Here is a 25,470-nt window from a genome sequence, read left to right as displayed (position 1 = left end):
TCTTTGTGACCCTGTAACAAATTTCTAGACTTTGGAACACCGAAATCATAGAATTGCTTGTTCTCTAACACCTGTCATGAACGGCGTAAGATTTCTACGTCGTCAACACACATATAATCAAAGTTTGATTATTATAGTTACATACCTCATTTTTTGACTAGTGGTTACGAAACAATATATTAGTATTATTCTTGTACACTACAGTATATTAAATTGTTAATATTATGTAAGGGTATATTTTTTTTAAACAAACGGTTTGAAGATTAGTGTGACCATTATGCAATATCTTTGAATTGAATATACAAATACGTATACGAAAGGCTTAAATGGTTTTGTCTCTTGTATGGGTACATATAATACTATCCAGTATCTGTCTTTGACATTATCTTTCTCATACCTTGAACTTCGATCAATTTTCTTAGCTCTCCATGCATATTTATTTGTGTAATGTATGTATACACCCATTCCTCTTTGAAAACTTCAATCACAATGTAGTGATCCGGAAGTATATACAGTATTGGTATATTCCTTATCTCAAAGTTGATAAGAATATCCGGTCCAACCACTTACGTAAGATTCGGTACATGCCATAATTGACCAATTACATAAGACTTGATTAGCTTTGTTAGGTAGGTGGAGAAGAAACTAGAGAGAAGCACAACGTTTGTATGCGCTTGTTAAATGAAATTTTACATTAACGGTTCACAAGCACACTGCCACACTTACATCTCTAACATAATTGATTAGACCTCACACGTGTTTCATAAAAGCTCATGATCATCGCCTAATTAATCAAAATATTCAACTTCAACGTTAACGAACACGGTGAAACTAGTAAACTTTAGCTACTTCTTATTTCTCAACTTTCTTACCATTTTAGTGTAGCCAATACATAATATACGATAAATGAAACTTGATCTTTGGCGCGTCAACGACGTAACCATTGCAACTTTTGCAAGTTGTCTACTACTCTTTGACTTTTATTTTCATCTAAAAAATTACGGATACCAAAAATGTTTTTTCCAATGAAATTATATTTTCTTAAATCTTCTTGTGGCTAATTATTATTAGTTAATGGAAAAAGCCTCGAGAAAGGCTGAAACATTAGGCTTTCAGATCTTACAAGGCCGTACACAAGAGTCCATTAACTTTTGTTATTGGAAAAAACTAGCCCAATGAAACTTCCTTTCAAATAAACTCCTTTTCCGAAATCACCCCTTCTAAAAATCTCACAGACATCTCTCGAACCATTGAACGGACCGAACCGAAACATGAAACGTCAACATTATGTTTTGATTTTTAACCAATTTGCAACTCTATTTTTAATTTCGGTTTAAGGGAAATTAAACCCGTATTGGGGGATAAACTCGTCATTTCAATTAAACCCTAGCTACATAAGAAGACGAAACCCTAGAAACTGAGAGTGAGTGAGAGAGAAGATTAGGAGAAAATGCCGCCGAAGTTGGACCCGTCTCAGATCGTGGACGTCTTCGTCCGAGTGACCGGAGGTGAGGTCGGAGCAGCGTCATCACTCGCTCCAAAGATCGGTCCACTGGGTCTCGCGCCAAAGAAGATAGGAGAAGACATCGCCAAAGAGACAGCTAAAGAATGGAAAGGCTTAAGAGTCACGGTGAAGCTAACAGTCCAGAACCGTCAAGCTAAGGTCACAGTGGTTCCTTCAGCAGCGGCTTTGGTCATCAAGGCGTTAAAGGAGCCAGAGAGAGATAGGAAGAAAGTGAAGAACATCAAACATAACGGGAACATTTCGTTTGATGATGTGATTGAGATTGCTAAAATCATGAGGCCTAGATCTATTGCTAAGGAATTGAGTGGAACTGTGAAGGAGATTTTGGGAACTTGTGTATCTGTTGGTTGTACTGTTGATGGTAAAGACCCTAAGGATCTTCAGGAAGAGATCAACAGTGGTGACATTGATGTTCCTAACGAGTGATTTTAAGGTTTTTTTTTGAGGTTTTTGCGTTTTAGTATAATACTACTCTATATTGCAGTATTGAGAATTCTTAAAGACTGATTTGTGGCTTTTGCACATTTGAGAATCCTTTCTTGGGATACATTATATTGAAATGCTTTCATTTCTTTAATCTATCAGTTTGGTTTTGAGTTTTCAAAGATGATAAGTATGTAATTGTCATTGTTGCATGCATCACAATACTCGGTAACATAATTGAGTGGTTGTGAGGTGATTTAATTGGTATTGTTACATTGTTCGTTGATCTCTCTATCTATTAAGCTTTTAACTCACTATGCACTCTTTGATTTTGCTATGAATCTGTTGGTGAATTGAAGTAAATCATAACGGGAAATGGTGAGTTTATTTGAGCAGTGTTCTTTGGATTTCTTGAACTAGATATTTCATTCTAATTAGTGGTTTTTGATGTCTTGGTAGAGAGTATAATGTCTTCGTTTTCCCTTGCAATAACGATCAATGATGTACTTCATTACTATGACATTGTTGAATACATACAAAAGGTTTATGACACTGTGGAATGTTGTACAAAGGCTCTGTTTATTGTTTTAGCAGTGCCCTTTATGTTTTGATTACCTTTCTAGAAGGTTGGGATCTACAATTCTTTGTCCGACCTCCTTGTGTTAGATGTTGAGATTGGTCTTGAATTTTTTAGTTGGTATGATCGACCGCAAAGACATGTTATTGATTCGTAAATCACGGTTAACAAAGTTTTGGTTAAGGTTTGTTGTTGTGTTTCGTTTTCGCTACTTTACACTGATATCGACCTCGAACCTTCTGACCAATGATCTCCCAACGATTCCTAAAACCATAAGTCACCTAGTATTAAACTAATGAAATTAAAAAAAAAAAACTCGTGCTCATTAATTTCTTCTAACCTAGGGTTAAACTGATAAATAACAAACAAGTGAATGAGTTTTGGGGATAAGATCAGTAAAGACATTAGATGGGAATCATAAGGGCAACTCCATTGGTGGAGTCTTAGCAAAGTTGCTAAAAACATGAATTTTGAATAAAAGTTAATAAAAGTGAATAGAAGTGAAGTTAACAATTTTTAAAAAAACTTTCTATTTTTATGGGTCCATTGGTAGTATCTAAAATTGGGGTCCTTAATTTAAAATTTTTATTTTGGAAATTATTATAGTATAATAAATTTTGGTTTAATATTTTTAATTTTATATATTTATAAAAACTTGAAAATGAATATATTCATAAGATTTTAAACAAACAATACATAAAAGCATGTCTAAAACACATTACAAAAACGATTAATTGTATTCTTGATTGGTGCTTATACATAAATTCATGGGTACTTCTTCACTTTCATCTATAATTGTGATCATAATCGTTTCCATAGAGAGAAGCACCAGTAGAGGATGATCCAGCCAAACCACTACTGCTAGAACGATTAGCCAAGTGTGCTGAAGAATCAATCTGCACTTTGGCCAAGAAACCAGTCATATATAGTTTGTCTCAAGCCAAAGACAGCAGTCATCAAAAAGTGTGGAAAGGTAGGTAGGTGACATTCTTAACAAGTACGTTCGTAATATATTGTATAACCAAGTAGCATTGACACCACCTAAACGGCTAAACCCAAAAATTGCAGAGAAAGACTTTCCAAGAAAATATTACACACACACGTCCGGGTCTTGGCTGCAAGAGAAGAAGGAAACAACACACGGCAGTATAGAGAACTCGTGTACTCTAACTATATATATAGCAATTAAGAAAGAAAATTGAAACAGAGCAAAAGATCCAACTTCGCATCTCCCATCTCTTGGGTAGTTATCATTTTTTGTTTCAAAAAGATTTTAAACCTGTACTGGGTCGTTGTCAAAGCAGATGAAGAAACACCGTGGAAACAAACAAGCAACGCCCTCCAGCTCCTCTGATACTCACTTGGCACCATATCCTGCTAAATTCAGCAACGATACTCAGGTTTAGAAGACAAGACAAGAAAAGAGAAGAGAAGAGAAGAGAATAACAATTTGCAATCCCCAATCGACTAACAACATATAACCCTAATTTTGCTAACATCAATTCCCAAATTCATCATAAACTACAAATAATACCAGAGAGATTCTTACACATAGAAACAAATTTAACCAAACTTTCATATCTCACAAAATTGTTCCGATTCATGTTTTGATCAACCGATTCCAAAAGAGAGAGAGAGGAAGACACAAAAATAATAGAAAGAGATTTGGGCAGTATATTTTTTCTTCACCCAATCAGAAAGGGACACACAAAGGGTCGTAAACGATTCTAAAAATCCTTCTGTAAACATCGACCATTAACAATTTCAGTCACTTTTGTATATAATTATTCCACTTTATTGTTTAGCAACTTTCCCTTACTCCATCTAAATACCACCAATGGAGATGACCTAAGTGAACCAAATCATAAGCTCTTGCCTACATTCTTGACAAGTAGTGTTGAAATCCTCTTAGTAAGTAAAAGACTCCAGTGGGATTAAAAATCACGGTGGTTGTCCTGTCCAACCCAAACATGAAGGATCAGAGACCCCCAATTGGAGGTGAATAAAAAGCAGATGCTCTGTTTTTGACCATTCTGTCAACGAGCTCCAGTATTAGTGTCAGCGGCAGGGTGGTGGACTGGTGCAATTAACAATTTCCTCACGTCAGAAGAGGTTAGTGAAGGCTTGTTATGCTATGAGAAGAGTATGTTTCTGTGCATATGGCTCTTGGAAAGCACCATTTGAATCAACAACAACCAATCTAATGGGGTTGACCCTTAGTGCAAACGAGTCTCCAACATTAATAGTCTATCCAATGTATGGTTTCGACCCAAAATAGAAAAAAGTGAAACAAGAATAATTAAGCTACATATGTGCTTGTCTGGTATATTTCAACGATGTTCTCAGTTGAATTCATTTTTCTATTTTTAAAACATCAATTGTATAAAAGATATGTGGTGATCCTTCATTGTCACTACATAATTTGTTGATGTTGATATCAAGCAGAAGATAACTTACTGATCTACATATTTCATTTTGCTACAAAAGTAATTGTTGCTGAAATTTAGGTATTTAAAACAAAAACTACAAAGCACACATTAATTATATACAAACTCTCAAACTTGCGTCCATCGTAATATTAAAGTCTATAACCAAAAATGCATAAACATGGTCACATGATGGATTTATATATGGTCTCACAAATACATGTAATTAGATTGATAATATATTTTGACCAAAAAAAAAAAAAAAAAAAAAGATTGATAATATATTATATATGCATGCATCAAGCATGTAAGTCTAACATTAATTGAATAATTGGAAAGGTTAGGAGCAAATTACGTGTACAGAAGAGTTCCCCTGGCAAGGATAACATATAATAAGAGCTTCAACGTTGTTCGAATTTTTGCATGTCATGGATCTCATGCTTATCATCGTATCCTCATTATTTGTTCTTTTCCGGACAGCAAACTCCACTTGCAAAACTAAAGAACTTAATCATTTCTAATTCTATAAAGCCTTGAAATTAAGTTTAATCCAAGTTTACTTTTTTTTTCAATCCTTAAAACTGAAAACAAAAAATGTAACCAAACATAAAACAAACTTAAAATTAACCTCTTCACATTTAGTTTACTTTCTAACCGAAATCCGAATTGAAAACCAACTTTACACTATTCTATAAATAATTTACATGAACTTTCTTTTGTGTCAACCTGAAAATCTATACTTTTATAGAACTTTTTTTATAATGTGGGTGGGATGAGACGTTGCTTGCTCACTGAACAAACCATTAATTGCAGAAAATTCGTGCACGCTAAATTGTAATTCCCAAAAAAGGGCATCTTTCTTCATATGCTAATTAGTTACGAAACCTTTATAAGATTCCTATTTCCTCATACTTCTTCTGTCTGGAACTTTTTGTTATATAGTATATATAGTGTGGTAATTATATTCTAAACTAGTTCTAAACCCGTTAATGTCGCATATATATAAATAATATAACTTGAAATTGTGACGGCATTGATATAGACTTGTTTCGGAATATACTTTATATGCATGTTCAGAAAACGTTAGTTGATAAATATATCCTTATTTATGTTTGAGTTTGTTATCCATATATCTATATCATCTTAGTTGGGTTACATAACTGATAAATAGAACTTATTTGTTGTTTATATAAAAACCACTTTATTTTATAACCACTTTATTTTATAACCAATTAAAAATCATGGGTCGACCAATTAAAGAAATACAAACACAAGAATGTCTAAATCGAGGGGTTGGTTGGACGGCTTAAAACAAGTTTATCCTCCTCTAATCATACAATTAAGACAGCTCGATCCTCGGATATGTTATTCGGGAAAAAATGTAATGGTGAATTGAAGAAGCATCTGAATGCTTGACTTAAGATTAGTGTAGACAAAGGGATTTGCTTTGCTAAAATAATACTCGCAAGTTACTATGATAAGTAAGATTAATAATCGTCATATTTTTAAAAAAGATTGTAATCAGGTGAATTACCAAATCACTTCTTCACAATATTGACAAACATACAAAACAGAGATGTTTCTCATAGTACCACCACCAGCTCATTTGAGGCACGGATTAGAGATAAGATTCCTTCATAATAATATTTCCTCCAAAATATGTTTTCAATTAACTGTCCACATCATTATTAACCACATATTTAATTGTCTTATAATGTACCTATATCAAACCTTTACACAGTCTCTCTAATGTATATATATACACACATACACACAAACCAAAAAGCTACAAATCTGAACAAACATTAAAACTCATCTCTCTCATCATCTTTGGCCATGGCAAAAGACTTGGATGTGCAAGAGGGTGGAGCCCCGGCGCCCAGCAGAGACTACGCGGACCCACCTCCAGCACCATTGTTGGACATGGAGGAGCTTAGGAAGTGGTCGCTCTATAGAGCGGTCATAGCTGAGTTTGTGGCGACACTTTTGTTCCTTTACGTTTCAGTCCTCACCGTTATCGGCTACAAAGCTCAAACCGATGCAAACGCCGGAGGAGTGGACTGTGGGGGCGTAGGGATATTGGGAATTGCCTGGGCTTTCGGTGGAATGATCTTTGTTCTCGTTTACTGTACCGCCGGTATCTCCGGTAAGTATAATTGCATACAAACGTTCGAGTCACGGGATATAGATTTTTCACGTAATAATAAAGTTAGAAATATTGTATAGTTTAGATCAAAATAATTAACGTGTTTTAATTAGAGATGGTAAATTTGAATTATATAGTTTGACTTCGGGGTTGTTTAACTTTTGGTACGGTTTTATTTTCATATTTTCTACTTAAAAAATGTCAACTCTTGGTTTGTTTGTTTTTTTTTTTTTGGTGTCTATCTATATGAATTTTTAGGTAGATTCAATTTAGTCTTTGTTAAAAAAAAAAAGTAGATTTAATTCTGTTTTCACATATATATTGTTCGGTCTGGATTGGTTCGATTTGAATTAGTTTGTTTCGGTTTATATAAACTAAAATACATCCTTAATAATACAATTCATTTTTGACTAATTAATTTTGTTTTTGTTTTTGAAGGTGGTCACATAAATCCGGCTGTGACGATGGGACTGTTCCTTGCTAGAAAAGTGTCACTAGTGCGGACAGTGTTGTACATTGTGGCTCAGTGCCTTGGTGCCATATGCGGTTGCGGTCTTGTCAAAGCATTCCAAAGCTCTTACTACACCAGGTTTCATAATATCTGAAAACTCTTCAAAATCTTTTGGTTTTATATACGGTCTAATTATTATGAATCCTATCATATATGGCTTAACTAATTACAAATATTGGTAATAATACTTAGATATGGAGGTGGAGCCAACGAGCTCGCCGACGGCTACAACAAAGGCACCGGACTAGGTGCCGAGATCATCGGAACTTTTGTCCTCGTTTACACCGTCTTCTCGGCCACCGACCCCAAGCGAAATGCACGTGACTCTCACGTGCCAGTTTTGGCGCCACTTCCCATAGGATTTGCCGTCTTCATGGTTCATTTAGCCACCATTCCCATCACCGGAACCGGAATCAACCCGGCCCGTAGCTTTGGAGCTGCCGTTATTTACAACAAAGAAAAGGCCTGGGATGACCAAGTACGTCAATAACTTTTATATAACATACATACATTTTTTCTATAGTTTATTAGAACTGATGTTTAAATTTTTGGTTTTTTAATAATTGAAACAGTGGATATTTTGGGTTGGACCGATGATTGGAGCAGCAGCGGCAGCGTTATACCATCAGTTTATTCTAAGAGCGGCTGCGATTAAAGCTCTTGGCTCCTTTAGGAGCTCTGCTTAAATTTCTTTTTTTAATTATTTGTTTTTAATTAAGCCACAAGTTAAATCTTCAATCAAATTATGATTACCATAAATTTCACTACCACTATATTATGCGAAAGTTACCTGTATTTTTTCTTCTTCTTATGTTCTGTCTTTTTTTCTTTTTTCTTTAATCTTATGGAATCTTTTCATTCGTGTAAATGTGGTTTATTATTCAATGTTGCTTTAAGATAAATCTCAAGTTCGCTTTTATCTTTTCGTAGAGTTAACGTTAATTTTGCTTTTGATTCTATTTCTCTCGGGAATGAACAAATGTCACGTATGTTTTAGAATACTCAAACTTTGTACTATTTCCTTTCCACCATATGATGATTCAAATATAATGAATCTTTGTTGTCTAATAACAAAAGCATTCATCTTTAGCTTTGCTTCTCTCACATATCATGAAAAATGTATTAACCGGATTAAGATTTAAAGATAAGAAAAGAGAAAATCGAAAATAGACACAATTGCAAAACCCAAACTGTGTGTAGTGGACCCGATTAATAATTTTTCCATATCCTTGTTTTCATTTTCCTTTGCGGTTCCTTCAAGCTAACAAACTCTTGATGCATTCTTTACTGCCACGAGTATTACACTAAAAATATGAACAAGAGGCCCAAATCTAAAGACCCTATTTGAAAATCATGTGTTCCATAGATCAAACTAGAAACGATGTAAATACAACTTTTTTATACAGTTAAAGATTAGTTGTTCAGTCATCAACATTGACCACTTGCTCACATTCATTAGAAACGAAAAAAGAACATTTGTTCTATGAAGGACAAGTATATATAGAAGACTGAAACAAACAAAAATTGCATGACCATAAAAAAAAAGGACACACTTTTGTTCTTTTCTTGTTATTATGCAATCATACAAATTTGAACTTCAAGCAACATATATCTCTCCTCTACAACCAAAATTATACTATATAAACCTTAAAACACACACACACAACTAAACAAAAACAAACAATTAAAACATGACATACCTAACTCACTCTTTGCTCTTCTTCTTCTTCTCTTGCTTGTCTTTGCTTCTTTGTGTCTCTAATGCAGGAAGCAGACCTGTCCATGGTCCAGCTTATACAAACCCATCTGCTTTCTCTCCAGAAGCTTACGATTTCTTTCACCCGAAATCATCAATCTCTGATCACAACAATAATCCACCGAAAAACTCGCCATCGACTTCACCTACACCTTCACCTTCAAAGACATCTATCGTAGAAGCAGACTCACAAGGAAGTAAAGTTTCATCAGACGAACACACAACAAGTGAGAGTCGTCGCAGAGAAGATGAAGAAGGACGAGGAGAAACCATTGGAGTAGTGTTAGGCCTTTCTTTCGCAGCGTTTCTCTCACTGGGTATCTACTTTGTGATCAAGAAACGACGTGCTCGTATGATCCGTACTATTGTGACTCACTCTGATGCTTGAACTAACCACAAAATATATATATATATATATATACTTTCTTTTCAAGTACTTTGTCAACGTGTCCGGTTTTAGTGTTTTGGATTTTGAAATAGGAAAACCAATCGGTTAACGAATAACTCAAAATCATTTCAGGTTAAATAATTTCAATTTGGTTCGGTTTAGAATATCTGGAGTCAACGATAATTCAATTTTTCCTAAGACGACGACGTTTGTTTTGGTAACAACCAACTCACTCAGAGGACTTGTTAGATAGATCTCAGAAGTCTCAAACCACTTTCTCAGAGTCGCACACACACACTAAAATGGCGTTCCGCGTTTTTCTCCTTATCTCTCTCACCGCACTTCTCATCTTCTCCGCCGTTTCTCCTTCTTTCGCCGCTTCTTCTTCCTCCTCCGACGACGACGTCGACGATGAGGATCTTAGCTTCCTCGAAGATCTCAAAGAAGAAGACGACGCTCCCGGTCACGGCGCTGGCGATGACTCATTCACCGACGAGTTCGAAGGTGGTGGAGAAGACGAAGAAGATCCAGAGATGTACAACGAAGATGAAGACGAGGAAGGAGATTTCTCCGATCTAGGAAATCCAGATTCCGATCCGTTACCGACGCCGGAGATCGATGAGAAAGACGTGGTCGTAATCAAGGAGCGTAACTTCACTGACGTGATTGAGAATAACCAATACGTTTTGGTTGAGTTTTACGCGCCGTGGTGTGGTCATTGTCAGTCTCTTGCTCCTGAGTATGCTGCAGCTGCGACCGAGCTTAAGGACTCTGGTGTCGTTTTGGCTAAGATCGATGCGACTGAGGAGAATGAGCTGACTCAGGAGCATAGCGTTCAGGGCTTCCCTACTCTTCTTTTCTTCGTTGATGGTGAGCACAAGCCTTACACTGGAGGCAGGACTAAGTAAGTGATATTGAAGTTTCAATTTTGCTTATGCATCATTGGATCTGATTTGGAGTTAGGATTGCTGAATAATTTTTATTGGTTTTGTGAATTAGAGAAACAATTGTGACATGGGTGAAGAAGAAGATAGGTCCTGGTGTGTATAATCTAACTACATTAGATGATGCTGAGAAAGTGTTGACTTCTGGGAACAAAGTCGTCTTGGGATACTTGAACTCCTTGGTGGTATGGTTTCTCTATTCACTTGGTTTATAGTCTCTTGAATCGTTGCTGTGTATTTTTTTCTCAAAGTAAGTACAAGGCTTTACATTATTGGATATTCAAAATGTGACTTTTTTTTTTACAGGGTGTTGAGCATGACCAACTTGCTGCTGCTTCGAAAGCTGAAGACGATGTGAACTTCTATCAAACAGTGAATCCTGATGTTGCCAAGATGTTTCACATCGATTCCGAGTCTAAAAGGCCTGCTCTTGTCCTCGTTAAGAGGGAAGAGGAGAAGATTAGCCATTTTGGTTGGTTTCCTGTTAATCTTTGCTATGCATTGATTCAATGATCTTGTTCTTGGGCTTTTGCTTATTATGTTTGTGTTATTAATCTGCAGATGGGGAATTTGTTAAGTCTGCTCTAGTTAGTTTTGTGTCAGCCAATAAGCTTCCGTTGGTGTCTGTTTTCACCAGAGAGACTGCACCGGAAATTTTTGAGAGTGCAATCAAGAAACAGGTGTGTCACTCTTTTTAGTAGTATTTTTCGATACAAATTCGAAGATGGTTTATTGTCCATCTACTAACATGCAACTGTATGTCTCTTTGCAGTTGCTGGTTTTTGTAACCAAAAATGACTCTGAAAAGGTTCTTCCGGAATTTCAAGAAGCAGCGAAATCATTCAAAGGAAAGGTGAGAACATATGTCTAGTCTGGTTTAGACCAATTTATTTTATGTATATGTTTTGCATCGAGAAGAATCCATGAAGGAGGATCTTTGGAGGCAACGATGGCTTTATGTTTATCTTGGTAAGGTTACTTCTAAGAAGCTTTTGTTTCTTGATACAGCTCATCTTTGTGTCTGTGGATCTGGATAATGAGGATTATGGGAAACCTGTCGCTGAATACTTCGGTGTGTCTGAAAATGGTCCTAAAGTAAGTCGATTGTTTATCTTGTTATGGGTTTAAGAATCGCACATTTATAAGAATCTGAGTCCTAGATCTTTTTGATATGCCATGCTGATTACATCTAAAATGTTGGTCTGTGCATAGCTTATTGCCTACACAGGGAATGATGACCCTAAAAAACACTTTTTCGACGGCGAGATCAAGTCAGATAGTATTAAGGTATCTCTTTGAAGTTTCTTTCACTCGTAAATTTCTACTTCACGGTGATAAAATTAAGGTATCTCTTTGAAGTTTCTTAAACTTCTCTAATATACTGCAGACGTTTGGAGAGGATTTCCTGAACGACAAGTTAAAGCCTTTCTATAAGTCAGACCCCATTCCTGAAAAGGTAAAGATGTTTTTTCTAAATCATTAATTTCCAATCTTGTTGCCTCATGTAACACCAGGGCTTAATTTTGTTGCTACAGAACGATGGGGATGTGAAAATAGTGGTTGGAGATAACTTTGATGAAATTGTTCTGGACGATTCTAAAGATGTTCTTCTCGAGGTACAAATTGTATTAAAATCCACTAATGAACTGATATGGATTTACGTCTTTTCATTACATCAATACTTAGTTTAGTTGTATAAACAAAACTCAGGTCTATGCACCATGGTGTGGCCATTGCCAAGCCCTTGAGCCAATGTATAACAAGCTTGCGAAACATTTAAAAAGTATTGATTCTGTCGTCATAGCCAAGATGGATGGAACAACCAACGAACATCCCAAGGCAAAGGTAATAAAGTGAACGCGTATTATCTCTGCACACTGAGAACCTTTCTATGTTCAAAGCCTGAAGAATTAATTTTTCTGGTGTTGCAGGCTGAGGGGTTCCCTACAATTCTCTTCTTCCCTGCAGGCAACAAGACTTCAGAGCCGGTAAGTTCTGGTTCTTCTGGCTGCAATGGATTTGTCTTCTTGGATTCATCTAAAACTGAGAAAATGTTGTCTTATTTTGTTGTGTGTGGAGCAGATAACGGTAGATACAGATCGCACTGTGGTTGCATTTTACAAGTTCTTAAGGAAACACGCAACGATCCCGTTCAAACTGGAGAAACCTGCATCAACAGAATCTCCTAAAAGTGTCGAGTCCACACCAAAAGTAGAAACTACAGAGACCAAAGAAAAATCTGATAGCACGACAAAGAGTAGCCAAAGTGACTCCAAGGACGAATTGTGATCCAAAGCCAAGAAAAGAGTATAAGTTATATAATATATATATATATATATATATATATATATATATGTCTCTTACGTTATATGTATGATCGGAATTGTTTGGACTAGAGATAAAGTAACTTTAGTTTTGGGAAAGACATTTTCCACTCTTGATTTGGTTTCACATTTTCTACATGTAGCAAGGCCAAACTTTACTGTCGAGTGTCACACAATGAAATAATAAATCATTGACCCGGAAAAATCTCTATTTTGCCGAAGAGCCTGGAACCTTTATTACTAATTGCCTATAGTCATAACTTCGTTGATACACTACCCCAAGGTATGCGGAACTTAATTGTTTTAAAGTCCACCATTAGAAGGAAACTTTTTCTTTCTCAAGCGTCAACATTGTAAAGTGGTTACACTTTGCCTTACGATTATGACAATTGACTCTTTTATATTCCTTCCTTTCCTACTAAGATACACCAATTTCTCCACTAATAGAAAAAATTAACTTAAATTAAATTTTGAAATTCCCAAAGCATTGAGTTCTTCTTAGGTACCAAGGCAATTCTCAGTGTTACTCTTATGAACTTTAAGTGGAAATCAATAAATTGACTACGTGATCTAATGCTTCGCTCCGTATCTATTTTTTAATACACTTGTGACGTGATGAATTCCCATTCGTCATAAGCATCCTATATATTATTCCATCTCTTCTTCCTAACTTACTTCAAGTCTTCAAAAACAGAAGAAACCGTTGAGATGATGGAGAAGGTTGGGTTCATCATTGTATCTCTCTTAATAATGGTATCCGTTGTTGACATTTCAGCTAAAGAAGAAATATCACCGAGACTGTCTCCGATAGAGCATTCTTCCCCGTCACCGCCTCAGCAAGATAACGAAATGTCTCCAATATCTCCGACGATGATGTCTAATGATTACGATTATCCGTCTTCGTCTCAGTTTACGGAATCAAGTGATCTCAGTTACACTGAAAATACCAGAACGGGAGGCAAAAAAGTAGCCTCCGGAGGCGGAGGAAACAAGACTGGAGTTGTCGTTGTTGGAGCCATTGCAGCGGTGAGTATGGTCTGCTTCGGTGGTGTATATTTGTTCAAGCAACGGCGTGACAACATTCGTCGATCGCGGTATGGATACGTCGCCACTGAATTCTTCTGAAGATAACTTTGAGAGGTTTGAAGGCCATCTTCAGAAGTCTAGTTTCTTTTCAAATGTTCTTGGTAAATATTTGTTTGTTCGTTTCTTGCATATATCTTTTGTAATTTGAAATTTCTAATGATTTGATTTTGGAGGTCTCACTTGTTAGTCAACTAGTACTCTTTCTCTTTGGTCAGATAAATGTATCATCACTAAGGACTCTCGAGCACCATTATGGAACACTTGTACTACATTACAAAGAAAATAAGCTTACAAACTTTTTTTGATAACTTTTGTCGTTTCAAAGTTTCTAAAGTCTAGTTTCTTTTGGAAAATGCAAATTTGTGATGTAGTATACGAACAAGATGCAAAAAGTGAGCTTTGTTTATTGAGAGATTCACAACAATGTAGATTGTATTGAAAAAACATAGAGAACATGAGGCATGAGACTGTTTTTCATCTAATGGAAAAGTGAAACACCCACAAGGACATAAATATAACGTCATCTTTACATTCACTTCTCTTCCAATCTTGCCAGGATCGACTCCGCGAAACTCTGTTGCCTGTCAATTCAAAAAGAAAATACAAAGTAACATCAAGACTTGTTGAAATTTATTCAAGGATCATAGAAGTTGAGAGCCTTTAAATTTGTGCAAGTTCCAAGTTTGGTTAAATGGAGCTACCGAAAACTCTTAAGAGATTTTAACTAAATCTACACAAGATAATGACACGTTGAACATACTTGCGTTCACTGTGCTTGGAGCTTGGTCTCGAATACTTCAAGTATCCATCCCAAGGCACCTTTTTCAGACCCGCCCTAAGAGATATCATGTCTCTCACCCTGTCACAAGTAAATAAAGTGGATGCAAAAGAATGTCATGCCAGGTTATTACAGTGGATGCAAATTTCTTAGCATATGACTTCTCTGATGAATGACCAAGAGAAGAGTGTTTCTACCTCTCGGCAAACTCAATCCCTGTTTCACCGGGCCTTATAGTTTGGGGTTCCAAGTACCACACTTCACACACAACAGCCCATGATGTCATGAGTTGCAGCAAGTGCATTGTAAACGATTGTCTGCAAAGACCATGCAAGACCTTTTGTTACCAAGACAAAGAAATGGCCCTTAATATTTCGCTGGAAGAGATCATCTTTCAATCGCAACTAAGCAATATACTAAAACAATAGTGTATAACTAGTTAGAAAAGCTTCTTCACCCCTTTCAACACTACTTCAGAAATTTCAAAATTATCTGAACAGACTGATATGAAAAGTCTTACGAAAATACCCTTACTTTCTGCTATTCCAAAAGGCGTCAACAAAAATCTTGTTGTATTTAATTGCAATTGGGCAAACAGTACAGTCCAATTCAAAAGCACCCTGAACATTATCATGACGAAGATCAGACACTATAAAATAGTAGTAGGAGGCCAAATCACAACAAAGTTAGGTCCAAAATACCTTCTTAAACATCACTGTATAGTTATTATTTACACATGTCCCCTCAGGAAATATGAGAAGTGGATTATTGTCAGTTCCTTGGACATGGTCCCTTAACCTGATTCATATGATTCATATTCCCATAATTAGCATGAGTAGATTATGTAATGACACTTCCAAGGTATAAAAAATTATGCATACTTTCTCGCTACAATTTCACGATCCTTTGCCTCTGAACGATTGAACCAGATACATCCGACACTCTCTAATATTGTGCTTTGCAGAAGTCCTTCACATATAAAGCAACAAAAGTCAATCATGGCTTGTTCACAATAATGCGTGAAAGGTAAACCAATCAGTCTTCACTAAAACTAAGCAATCATAAAGGTCATTAGCACACTTCTGGGTGCTCTAATAGCCAGAGACTTACCAACCCAACCAGGATGCTTCTGCATAATAACAGCAAATGCAGTCATCTGCTCCAAGACGATGAAATCAATCATTGAAGTATGGTTGGCAACATAAACCTGTTCAACCCCGATCATAAAGTAAGCATAGGTATACAAGCATCAAAAAGAAACAAAGTAAAGTTTTTTAAAAGGAAACATGACCTGCTTAGGACGGATACTAGGCCGTGGGCCGTGATACTTGACAACTCCGGTCCATGAGGCGACAAAGAAGCTGCATATCATTTCCACCAAAACCCTCTGGTAACACAGCAAAAGAAAGCAAAATCTTCCTGAATTTATGAAAACACAGTGAAAACGTAATCATACAAGACAAACGGGAGACAGAGAATCCAACACACCTCTATCTTTTTCCTCAACCTATCTTGACCTTTCAGCAGAGCATTGACGGGGATAAACAATGAAAGGAAAATAATCCACCCAAAAGCTAAAGTGACGACCCTGCAGATTTTATTTTAAAAACTGAACTGCTTAGTTAAAAATCTTAACTTTGAGCTAAGAACAAGAACTAGTGGATAAATTAAGAGGAACCAACCTCAAGGGAAAGAGGAGACAGTATCTAACAACAACACCAAAGCACCATAGAGGGAATAAGTAAATGTTCCAGTTCCAAGGTTCCGGAGGATTCGATTTGAAACATCTTGTGAAAGAGTCCTGCAAAATCATACCCAACAAACAAAAGCAAACGATAACAGAGTGGACAACAGCTGCAGATAGAGATAAAAATCCATCCTTTAGCTCATAAATTTGAAGTCTATGACACAGATTTGGGCTTTACATCAACAATGGCACCAGCAGCTTCAGTGAGAGTGGGAGAGATGTCGAGCAAATCACGCCTGCAATCAACTCAAGAAGAACGGTTTGAATACTCTAAATCAGCCGATCAAATCAAATTCAAAAAAATACACAAGGGAGAAATTTATACAGGCTGAGCTTGCCGCGTGGTTCGTTGATGGAGGAACCGGAAGGAAGGTAATCTTCGAGGTTGGGGTGATCGAGATCAAGCTCGGATCTTGAAGTCACGAGCCTACCTGCCGTACTGCTCATGGTTTACGTCGCCGGTAATTTCTTTTTTGATGCTTTTCCCAATTTTCGAATCTCCGATGAGAGAGAAGAGCTTTAAGCCACTCAACAGGCTTTCTGACTCTGTCTGATTGATACTTTGTACCAGGCCCATTATTAGTCTATAGGCCCAATTTGATCAATCGAACTTTTTTGAATTGATCAATCAGAATACAAATACAACACATGTCATATTATATTAAAAAAAAAAACTAAAATTAAATGACAAAACAAATTAAGAAACAAATTATGTAGATTTTCTTTTTCGGAAAGAAACAAAGAAAAATAATATTTTCTTAATTTGTTTTGTCCTTTAAATTTAATGAGTTATTCACTCCTAGAGATGAATGCAAGATTTTTTTTTTAAATGGATTGATCTACGTAATTTGTTTCCTTAATTAAAATTTGTTTTCTTAATTTAAAGGGGTGAAATTCATCCCTAGAATTAGGGCTGGGCAAAATAACCGATAACCAAATAACCGACCGAAACCGAACCGAAAAAAACCAAACCGAACCGAACCGAAATTCTTCAAATACCCGAATGGTTAGTAAAAATCTATATCCAAACTAACCGAAACCGAACCGAACCGAACCGACAATTAAATGGTTAACCGAAATATCCGAAAACCTAGAAGATATCAAATATTATATACTTAATATTATGCAAACTATAAAATAAACTTAAAATATAAATTATTTCTAGATTCAAAACAATTAAATATTTTAAATAATCAATATATGTAAATGTTATTATTTTGAATTTACAAAGTTAAATACTATTTTGTAAAATTGAATCAATATTTTTCCCTTTTTTGTATTTTTGTTATTATATATTTGGTTAATTTTGGTTATATTCGGTTAGTTTTGGTTATATTTGGTTTATTTGGTTAATGTTAATATAATTTATGTTAGTTATGGTTATTTATTTAAATAACCAAACCGAAACCGAACCGAACCGAACCGAACCGAAATTTTAAAAATATTCAAATGGTTATTATATTACTATATCCAAAATAACCGAAACCGAATACAACCGAACCGAAACCGAATGGTTAACCGAATGCCCAGACCTACCTAGAATTGTCTAAACTTGACACTTGTGAAAATTTTATTAATGACTAACTTTCCTATCCACACCCAAATTTAGTGATGTAATTCTATTTTTGAGGATGCTATCATTATATGTTGACCATAAAATATCTTGCTAAAAATAGTGTATTCTAAAAAAGAAAAGAAAAAACCACCCTATGTGAAACTAAATCAATATATATAATGTAGAAAATAGATCATAATTTTCTAAACACAAATTTAAAGTTGAGTATCTTGCATTACAAAAAAAAAAAAAAAAAGTAAACTGAAAAATATGGCTTCATCAAGGTTTCAACTTGTTGCTCTTTTCGTCATCTTCTCTCTCGTTATTACTGTCCAATCGGGTACTTATACGTTTTTCCTTTCACAATATTATTAGGTTTACATTAGTAACTGCTTCTTTTGATTTGTTTTAAAATCATAACATTCCAAAACTCCACGTTTATCAAGAATTAAGATAATTCTACAAGTTTATATCTAAAGATCTTTGACCTTATAGACATATGTCTGTTAAATTTACATAAAACACACAGAAAAGGAGATAATAGACGGACCATGCCGCTTAAGAGGAACGTGCACCAACGACAGGGACTGCGACACCCATTGCCACAAGAGCACCGACCCTTCAGCCATGGTAGGGCTCTGCCTCTTCGACAAACCCACCGGTCCTGTTTGTTGCTGCTTATTTGATTAAATCATCATATACATCTATTTTTTTCTTCTACAAATCTCTATCGTATGATCGTATTTTTTCTTAACTAATGATGTGAAGATTTAAAATTAATAAAAAAATATTACGTCCCAATTATTTGAAGGTTTAAAAAAAGAAGTGATTTTGTGTTTCTTATTATTTGTTTTCTTGTTTGCCATATTGACTGACACTTGTATGTCATGAGAGTCTTATAATTTGTATAAGAATGGCTAAATGTGAACAAACGTATTATGTATCCCCTATATAATATTTGAGAAGTACACAACTTCTTTTTGGTAGACTATACAATATAATAGTTATAGGTTATAAAGTTATAGTTATTATTTAATTCATTAGTTAGTTACAAAATATGTTATATGGGTTAACTTCCTTAATTATATCGAGATACACTTAAAAAGAATATCCCAAAGAATAATACAACTTAAAGAAATAAAATCGTTAACAACCATATATTGTTAGGTCATATATACTATTAGGGAATAAAGAAAAGAAATATAATAAAATTTTGGAAATTTAATCATGCTTAAATGTGATTTCCGATTACGCAAACAAAATAAGATCTTACCTAACATATTTCCAAACTTTTAGTATTAATCACTGACATCTCCATTCACCGAAGTACACTATATTCATACCAAAAAAAAAGTTGTTCAATCTACAAAATATTTAATATTTAGTAATATTATTCTTTTAAAAAATATCTATTCAACTAAAATTTTGATGGAGTAACGGGTCAAAAATTGAATATTGAAATTTAATTTCATATATTCTTTTTGTTAAATTGTATAATTTTATATACTATAATAAACTTTTTTAAAAAATTGAAATATTTTAATATAGTTTAATTTGATATTTTTAAGAATATCATAAATATATGATAGATAAAAAAATTAAAAATTATAAACACTCTAATTTGATTTTTTATAGCACGGGTAAATAATGTCACTATAATATAAAGAATTCTAAGATATATGATTTTTTGCTAGAGCACATGTTAAAAATTCAAAAAATATGATTTCTCAAATTAAATTAAAATTTGGAATAATGTTGTTTGGTAGGCTTTCTCGGTCAAGAGGATTTTGACAAACATGTGTTACATATTTAGTTCTAAAATTAATATGCGGTATACTATGGGTTAAGTCATAGAATTAACAATTATTATATAATTTCAAACACTAAACAAATCAAATAAAATTAATAAATATTTTTTTTTATCACACAACTTAACTTGTTGTATGCCGCGGATAAAAATCTATATCTACTAGAATATATCTTACAAAATAGATGTTATTTTTATAAGTCATATTCAACATATGATTTCACGGCATCATTAAAAAAAACTTTAAAAACAGAAAAAGTAAATTTATAAAATAAACAAAAAAAATTTCAACTCGTGCTTCCATGCACTAGCAGAGGTCATATTATAGTTTATTTCTTTGAAAAGGTTGACCTTTTGTGTTGATGGTGATGCATTCTCATTAAACTCCTAACTCGTTTCTCTTAACTTTTATTTAAGCTTGAGAACTGTTGTCATATTAGAGATTTGGACATTGTTGAATACAGTATGCAATACACAACAGATACATGAGATATTCATATACGCAACAGATATATATCTTCCATCTCAGTTTCCAGAGAACGGCCAACCATCTACACGGTCTGAAATCTACTCATCAGCCACGGGAGGGTCTACCCAACGACCATGTTCTTTGATCAAACCGATCAGAGCATCTGTTGCCCCCGTCATGGCAATCCCACGCTTCACCACCGTCTGTCCACAAAAAAAAATATCAAGATCCGATTTTCTTCACATATAAACACTTTCTTTAAGAAACCCAAGAATTAAAGGTGTTACCTTTCCGACATAAAGGTCGATTTTCCCGGGGGAACCACCTACATATCCGAAATCAGCATCTGCCATTTCTCCAGGCCCATTCACAATGCAACCCATGATTGCAATCTGCACCACCATTGTTCAATTTGTTTTACATTCAAAAACACAAACTTCCCTTGAAAACATGTATAAAAAAAAAAAGTCTTTTAAGAGTTTTAACCGAAACGCCAGGTAAATGTGAAGTCTTTTCTCGAATCTCCGCGCTGATTTCTTGCAAGTCGAAAAGTGTTCTTCCACAAGACGGGCATGATACGTATTCCTGCAAATGATTTTGCAAAGTTCTTACTTTTCCTCTTTTTTTTTAATGAAAGAATATACAAAAAAATATTGATTCTTTGTGCTTTTTTACCGTCTTAGTGTTACGCATTCTGCAGCCTTGTAATAAGTTGAAGGAAGTATTCCGAAGAAAATCAAAATCTTGGTCGGGTGCTTCGAGCATTACACCATCACCGAGTCCATCCACAAGAAGGGCTCCAGCGTATGTCCCTGCATGAATCACCAATTCGTCCCTGCATTGTGCAGTAAGAAGAAATAAAACGCATTAAGATCAAAAATGGATTTTGTCATTCACTGCACAAAGCTCGAAAGTTCGTTATCATCTACCTGTGAATTCCGGTTGGGAAATTTATGTGGTGAATAACTGGAAAGTTCACTGAATTCTCGGAAAGGAACTCGAATAACCTGCAAGTCCCAGGAAAAGTATATTACTTATAACTCAGCAAAAGATTAGATATTGAGAATATTTTCAATTATTACCTCCGAGCTGCATGTACTCTGCTAATTTTGTCTTCAGTGAAGGGTACATCATGGAGAATCATAGTAGCATCAATGTTTTTGAGTATTTCAAGCTCCTCATATGGCTCATCACCTCGTAGAGAGACAACCAAGCGTGTACCTGAAACAATCAAAGCTGAGATATACTGAAACAAAAAAATTGTTCTCTTTATTATGATTTCTTTCAGGTAAGAACCAGGTCACCTTCAGGGAGAAGCTTATAAGCGCCACCAGATAGTTCCTTGAGGTTGACAAGAACCATTGCATTGGGCAATGGCTTTGTGAGTTGCTCTGATAGAGGTGCTATAACTCCCATACTGACATCAATCAACCGTTTTAGAGCCAAACGCTGTAAACAGAAGTCAATATTTATGCTCAGCCATGTCAAATCTTGGAAGTAAAATGATATGGAGAAGCAAGGGTGATTCTTACAGCCACGTGATCATCTACAGGTGGTAGCTCTCTTAATAAGATTGAATCGACAGTTGCCAGATCCTATACAACATTACTAGGGAAAGTAAGAATTGAGAACCAATATCAAATTAGTTACAGTGAGACTGCGTCTCTCATGAAAATATATTGAACCATATCTCACCTTGAATGGCATGCCCACGACAAGCTTTGTAGCGAGCGATCTGTAGAGGAGTTCAGGTGCCTAGAGACAAAGTAAAATAGTGAGAGGAAAGCAAAGAGGATGAGAAGACTGAAGAGTACTTATAAATACTCACCTTTAGTTGGTCCAAAGAGATCGACATTAGAACAGAACCATCACGGTGAAGGACACCTCTGTAATCGACCTCTTCTCCCTATAGTTCTCAGGACCAGTTATTTTGATGGTCTTCAATACTTGAAAAAGGACATCATGAAGGACATGAAACTTTTTACTTCGAAATGTACAGTCTTACCTCTTTTTGTCCAGGTAGATCACCCGTCCGACGCTGGAAATCAAAGTAACGCCTATGCTTTTCTTCAAACGGAGCCTAATACACAAAGGGGGGTTGCATTAGTTCCATAAAGTGGAAACTATATTAGAGAAGCATCTGATAAAGAATTATTCATACAACGCCTTGTTGAAGTTCAGCAGCTTTTGTCCCAAGGTTGGCCAATCGCTTGCAGGGATCTATCTCCTCTTCTGGTGGCTCCGTCAGTGAAACTCTTATTGTGTCACCAAGGCCGTCCTGCAATCACAAACAATCATTGCCATACATGAACTGTTAAAAGTTAAGATCTTTACCATTTGTTATGTAATGGGGTACCTGAAGAAGCGTCCCAATTCCAATTGCAGATTTCATCCGACCATCTTCTCCTTCTCCTGCCTCAGTTACTCCCAAATGCAAAGGATAATCCCATCCCTGAACATACATCTCAGCCACAAGCAAACGGTACGCCTGCACCATGATCACCGGGTTGCTCGCTTTCATTGAGAAAACAAAGTTGTGATAGTCTAATTTCCGACATATCCGCGCAAACTCAAACGCAGATTCAACCTGTGTGACAGAACTCATGTCAGACAACAGTACCTGTGTATTAAGAGAAAACCATTGTAAAGTAACTAAGAATTTTCACCATTCCTCTTGGAGAATCCCCATAATAGCTCATGATACGGTCAGAAAGACTTCCATGATTTGTCCCTATACGCATTGCTCTCCCGTATTTTTTGCATTTCTCAACCAAAGGAGTGAAGACCTAAAAAAAGAGAGTAGCACCGTTAGTAAAGACTGATTAAAACTTTACGGGTTTTAGTGCTTTACAAGACAAGTGAGACAAAGGCTTCCTTCCACCTGCTCAATATGCTGGAGTTCTTTCTGATATTCATCCTCTGTATATTCTATCGTCTCAAACTGTGCCCGTCTGTCCGCTGCAAAAGCAAACATTCATTCATTCTCGAGTTATAGAAACAAGTGAAAGAAAAAGAAAAAAAAAAGCAGTACCAAAATTTCCGGGGTTGACACGGATCTTGTCAAAGCATTCAGCGACACGTAAAGCTACAGCAGGGGCAAAATGAATATCTGCTACCAGAGGTATATTGTAACTGTTAAACAAGATGCAAAACACCACTTCAGTTTCATACTACTCAAAGTTCACATACAAACATAGAGAAAACACAGTATTGTCATTGGCTTACTTAAGCTGAACAAGTTTATCTTTGATTTCAAAGCACGCATCTGCTTCTTTCTTCCCTTGAACAGTTATCCTCACAATATCCGCGCCTTTATCCGCTATTCTCATAACCTATAATCACAGAACCAACAGTCATAAAGCTTACGGTGCAACACAATTTAATCATCTTGACACCAAATTTTCATATATTAATGTATACAGATATGCAAATAAATTTAAGGGACAGACAGATGGGAAAAACCTCATCAACAGTTCCAGCAACATCTTTTGTATCCGAAGTAGTCATGGTTTGAATCCTTATGGGATGTTCGCTTCCAAGGGCGACATTTCCAACCATAACAGTACGAGTCTTCCTTCTCACTGTCTTATGCAATGACTCGCAATACTTCTGTCTTGGCACTACAAAACCGATATAACAACACAATCATTCACTCTAAACAAACCATCAAGGGAAGTAAAAAAAGAAAAAAAAAATGATAACTTTGAATGAATTTGTAATGCAAATACCTAAGAGAGGGCTTCCTTCTGAAGCAGGTTGAAGCTCGGCTAAATCAGAGCCTTGGTTTGAATTACGGATGACTGAAACTCTTCTACCAGCAGATCTTAGAGTCCTCAAATCACAAATTCTCACAAGATTCATGCTTTTACTAAACCCGAGTTTCGAATCCAAGATCTTAACCCCGGAAACAGGAGCTGGCAACACTCCAGTCGCCATATTTTTTTTCTCAGTGAATCTAAGTAAACTGCATAGTCAGTCACAGAACAAAATCAGCTGACTTTGATATAATTTTTAAATCCATTTTGGTTACTGTGAAGATCAAACGCACTTAAACAACAAAAGCAGAACACTTTTTTTTTTTTTTTTTTTTATGGCTTCAATTATGATTCTGAAGCCAAAATCAACAAAGTTTCCCCAAACCTAGAATTACCCAACTAAGTTTATCTTCGTTCCCCGATGAAATTACACAGAAGACCAAAAGCACCAATTTGAGAACAGTACCTGAAGAGGAACCAAGATCACGCAATTGAGAGAAACAAGTCTTGAAGCCAAGGAATCAAAAAAAAATAGAGAAGAGAATGTTCGGGAGGCAAAAAAAATCAGTGGTGAGAAGAGTTTGAGAGGGATTGATTTATTTATTTATTTCACATATACGAAGCCGAGGGTGGTGAAAGAATCTAAGGATAAATCGTTTTTAAGAGTGTGTTTTAGACACAGCCAAGAGAAGGACCAATGACATTTGTTATCTAGTCCAAATCTCTTTTTTAGCACAAGTGTAATCAAATTAGAGCACGGATCCGTGCAAAATGGAAATTTGAAGTTTTACAAAAGTTTATTTATCAGATTTGCTCCTCTATTAATTTGTGTTTTCTTTTACTTTGTTTAAAATTTTGATAATAAAAACCAATATGGATTCAAAATAATAGGATTTAGATGAAGAAATAATAAAAAACGGAAAAATGTCAAAAAAAAATCCGAAGTTATTTTTATTTGGACGTTTAATATCTAATTGTTTTGGATTGGAATAAAAATACATCAAATAAAAAAACGTATCATTTAAAACTCAAAATAAATGCTGTTATTTTCATACTTACGATTTTACAACAAAATCAAAATTCCAATTTTATCCTGGTTATCTAATTAATTATTATTTTTAATATAAAAATTTCTAGTTTCTGTTAACCATGTCAAACCAGAAGTTAAACCAGTTATCTCTCTTCTTCCTCCTCTCTAATCGTCGTTTCTCCGCAAAATCGTAGGTACGAAAATAACAACAGTTATCATTTTG

The 25,470-nt window shown here is 35.4% G+C and overlaps 8 protein-coding genes and 1 long non-coding RNA gene across 10 annotated transcripts; 6 read left to right on the top strand and 3 right to left on the bottom strand.

Annotated features, from left to right (window-relative positions):
* Positions 1 to 1,359: 1,359 nt before the first annotated feature.
* LOC104726656 (large ribosomal subunit protein uL11x) lies at positions 1,360 to 2,102 on the top strand. Its single transcript, XM_010445567.3, has one exon. The coding sequence runs from the start codon at positions 1,451 to 1,453 to the stop codon at positions 1,949 to 1,951; it is 501 nt and encodes a 166-aa protein (XP_010443869.2). The 5' UTR covers positions 1,360 to 1,450; the 3' UTR covers positions 1,952 to 2,102.
* A 1,051-nt stretch (positions 2,103 to 3,153) lies between these two features.
* On the bottom strand, positions 3,154 to 4,225 carry LOC104726655 (uncharacterized). Of its 2 annotated transcripts, none has more exons than XR_015571503.1 (3): positions 4,075 to 4,225; positions 3,805 to 3,902; positions 3,154 to 3,421 (listed from the first exon to the last, which is right to left on the bottom strand). It is a non-coding gene; the product is annotated as an uncharacterized LOC104726655 (long non-coding RNA). The 2 variants fall into 2 exon arrangements; XR_758079.3 differs by having other exon boundaries at positions 3,805 to 3,899; positions 4,075 to 4,216.
* A 2,463-nt stretch (positions 4,226 to 6,688) lies between these two features.
* Positions 6,689 to 8,510, top strand: LOC104726653 (putative aquaporin PIP2-4). The gene is made up of 4 exons (XM_010445566.3): positions 6,689 to 7,097; positions 7,536 to 7,686; positions 7,801 to 8,086; positions 8,181 to 8,510. Exons 1-4 carry the CDS (start codon positions 6,788 to 6,790, stop codon positions 8,292 to 8,294), a joined length of 861 nt encoding a protein of 286 aa, XP_010443868.1. The 5' UTR covers positions 6,689 to 6,787; the 3' UTR covers positions 8,295 to 8,510.
* A 672-nt stretch (positions 8,511 to 9,182) lies between these two features.
* LOC104726651 (uncharacterized) lies at positions 9,183 to 9,800 on the top strand. The gene has a single exon (XM_010445564.3). It carries the CDS (start codon positions 9,300 to 9,302, stop codon positions 9,750 to 9,752), a length of 453 nt encoding a protein of 150 aa, XP_010443866.1. The 5' UTR covers positions 9,183 to 9,299; the 3' UTR covers positions 9,753 to 9,800.
* Positions 9,578 to 13,225, top strand: LOC104726652 (protein disulfide isomerase-like 1-4). The gene is made up of 13 exons (XM_087473342.1): positions 9,578 to 9,714; positions 9,885 to 10,656; positions 10,752 to 10,881; positions 11,003 to 11,168; positions 11,258 to 11,376; positions 11,469 to 11,549; positions 11,705 to 11,791; positions 11,909 to 11,983; positions 12,084 to 12,152; positions 12,232 to 12,312; positions 12,407 to 12,541; positions 12,628 to 12,684; positions 12,779 to 13,225. The coding sequence occupies exons 2-13, from the start codon at positions 10,055 to 10,057 to the stop codon at positions 12,983 to 12,985; spliced, it is 1,809 nt and encodes a 602-aa protein (XP_087329468.1). The 5' UTR covers positions 9,578 to 9,714; positions 9,885 to 10,054; the 3' UTR covers positions 12,986 to 13,225.
* A 437-nt stretch (positions 13,226 to 13,662) lies between these two features.
* On the top strand, positions 13,663 to 14,414 carry LOC104726650 (uncharacterized). Its single transcript, XM_010445562.2, has one exon. It carries the CDS (start codon positions 13,729 to 13,731, stop codon positions 14,143 to 14,145), a length of 417 nt encoding a protein of 138 aa, XP_010443864.1. The 5' UTR covers positions 13,663 to 13,728; the 3' UTR covers positions 14,146 to 14,414.
* A 76-nt stretch (positions 14,415 to 14,490) lies between these two features.
* On the bottom strand, positions 14,491 to 17,187 carry LOC104726649 (glycerol-3-phosphate acyltransferase 9). Its single transcript, XM_010445561.3, has 12 exons — positions 16,957 to 17,187; positions 16,810 to 16,867; positions 16,567 to 16,685; positions 16,373 to 16,472; positions 16,176 to 16,271; positions 15,995 to 16,091; positions 15,766 to 15,853; positions 15,586 to 15,682; positions 15,419 to 15,504; positions 15,082 to 15,201; positions 14,867 to 14,965; positions 14,491 to 14,687 (listed from the first exon to the last, which is right to left on the bottom strand). Exons 1-12 carry the CDS (start codon positions 17,076 to 17,078, stop codon positions 14,639 to 14,641), a joined length of 1,131 nt encoding a protein of 376 aa, XP_010443863.2. The 5' UTR covers positions 17,079 to 17,187; the 3' UTR covers positions 14,491 to 14,638.
* Positions 17,188 to 18,391: 1,204 nt separating this feature from the next.
* Positions 18,392 to 19,172, top strand: LOC109127579 (putative defensin-like protein 274). The gene is made up of 2 exons (XM_019232525.2): positions 18,392 to 18,526; positions 18,716 to 19,172. Exons 1-2 carry the CDS (start codon positions 18,457 to 18,459, stop codon positions 18,874 to 18,876), a joined length of 231 nt encoding a protein of 76 aa, XP_019088070.1. The 5' UTR covers positions 18,392 to 18,456; the 3' UTR covers positions 18,877 to 19,172.
* A 1,200-nt stretch (positions 19,173 to 20,372) lies between these two features.
* Positions 20,373 to 25,008, bottom strand: LOC104726648 (4-hydroxy-3-methylbut-2-en-1-yl diphosphate synthase (ferredoxin), chloroplastic). Its single transcript, XM_010445560.3, has 20 exons — positions 24,684 to 25,008; positions 24,191 to 24,426; positions 23,925 to 24,082; positions 23,688 to 23,794; positions 23,494 to 23,594; positions 23,344 to 23,420; positions 23,129 to 23,248; positions 22,819 to 23,049; positions 22,624 to 22,740; positions 22,468 to 22,542; positions 22,291 to 22,368; positions 22,158 to 22,217; positions 21,995 to 22,057; positions 21,767 to 21,911; positions 21,545 to 21,683; positions 21,392 to 21,469; positions 21,138 to 21,297; positions 20,949 to 21,047; positions 20,750 to 20,854; positions 20,373 to 20,665 (listed from the first exon to the last, which is right to left on the bottom strand). Exons 2-20 carry the CDS (start codon positions 24,396 to 24,398, stop codon positions 20,561 to 20,563), a joined length of 2,226 nt encoding a protein of 741 aa, XP_010443862.1. The 5' UTR covers positions 24,399 to 24,426; positions 24,684 to 25,008; the 3' UTR covers positions 20,373 to 20,560.
* Positions 25,009 to 25,470: the final 462 nt, after the last annotated feature.

Source organism: Camelina sativa, chromosome 11 (genome assembly GCF_030686135.1).
Source record: "Camelina sativa cultivar CO46 ecotype springtype chromosome 11, ASM3068613v1".
NCBI classification, from domain to species: Eukaryota; Viridiplantae; Streptophyta; class Magnoliopsida; order Brassicales; family Brassicaceae; genus Camelina; species Camelina sativa.
The sequence above is the reverse complement of the archived record's forward strand: the minus strand, read 5'-3'. Positions and strand labels throughout refer to the sequence as shown.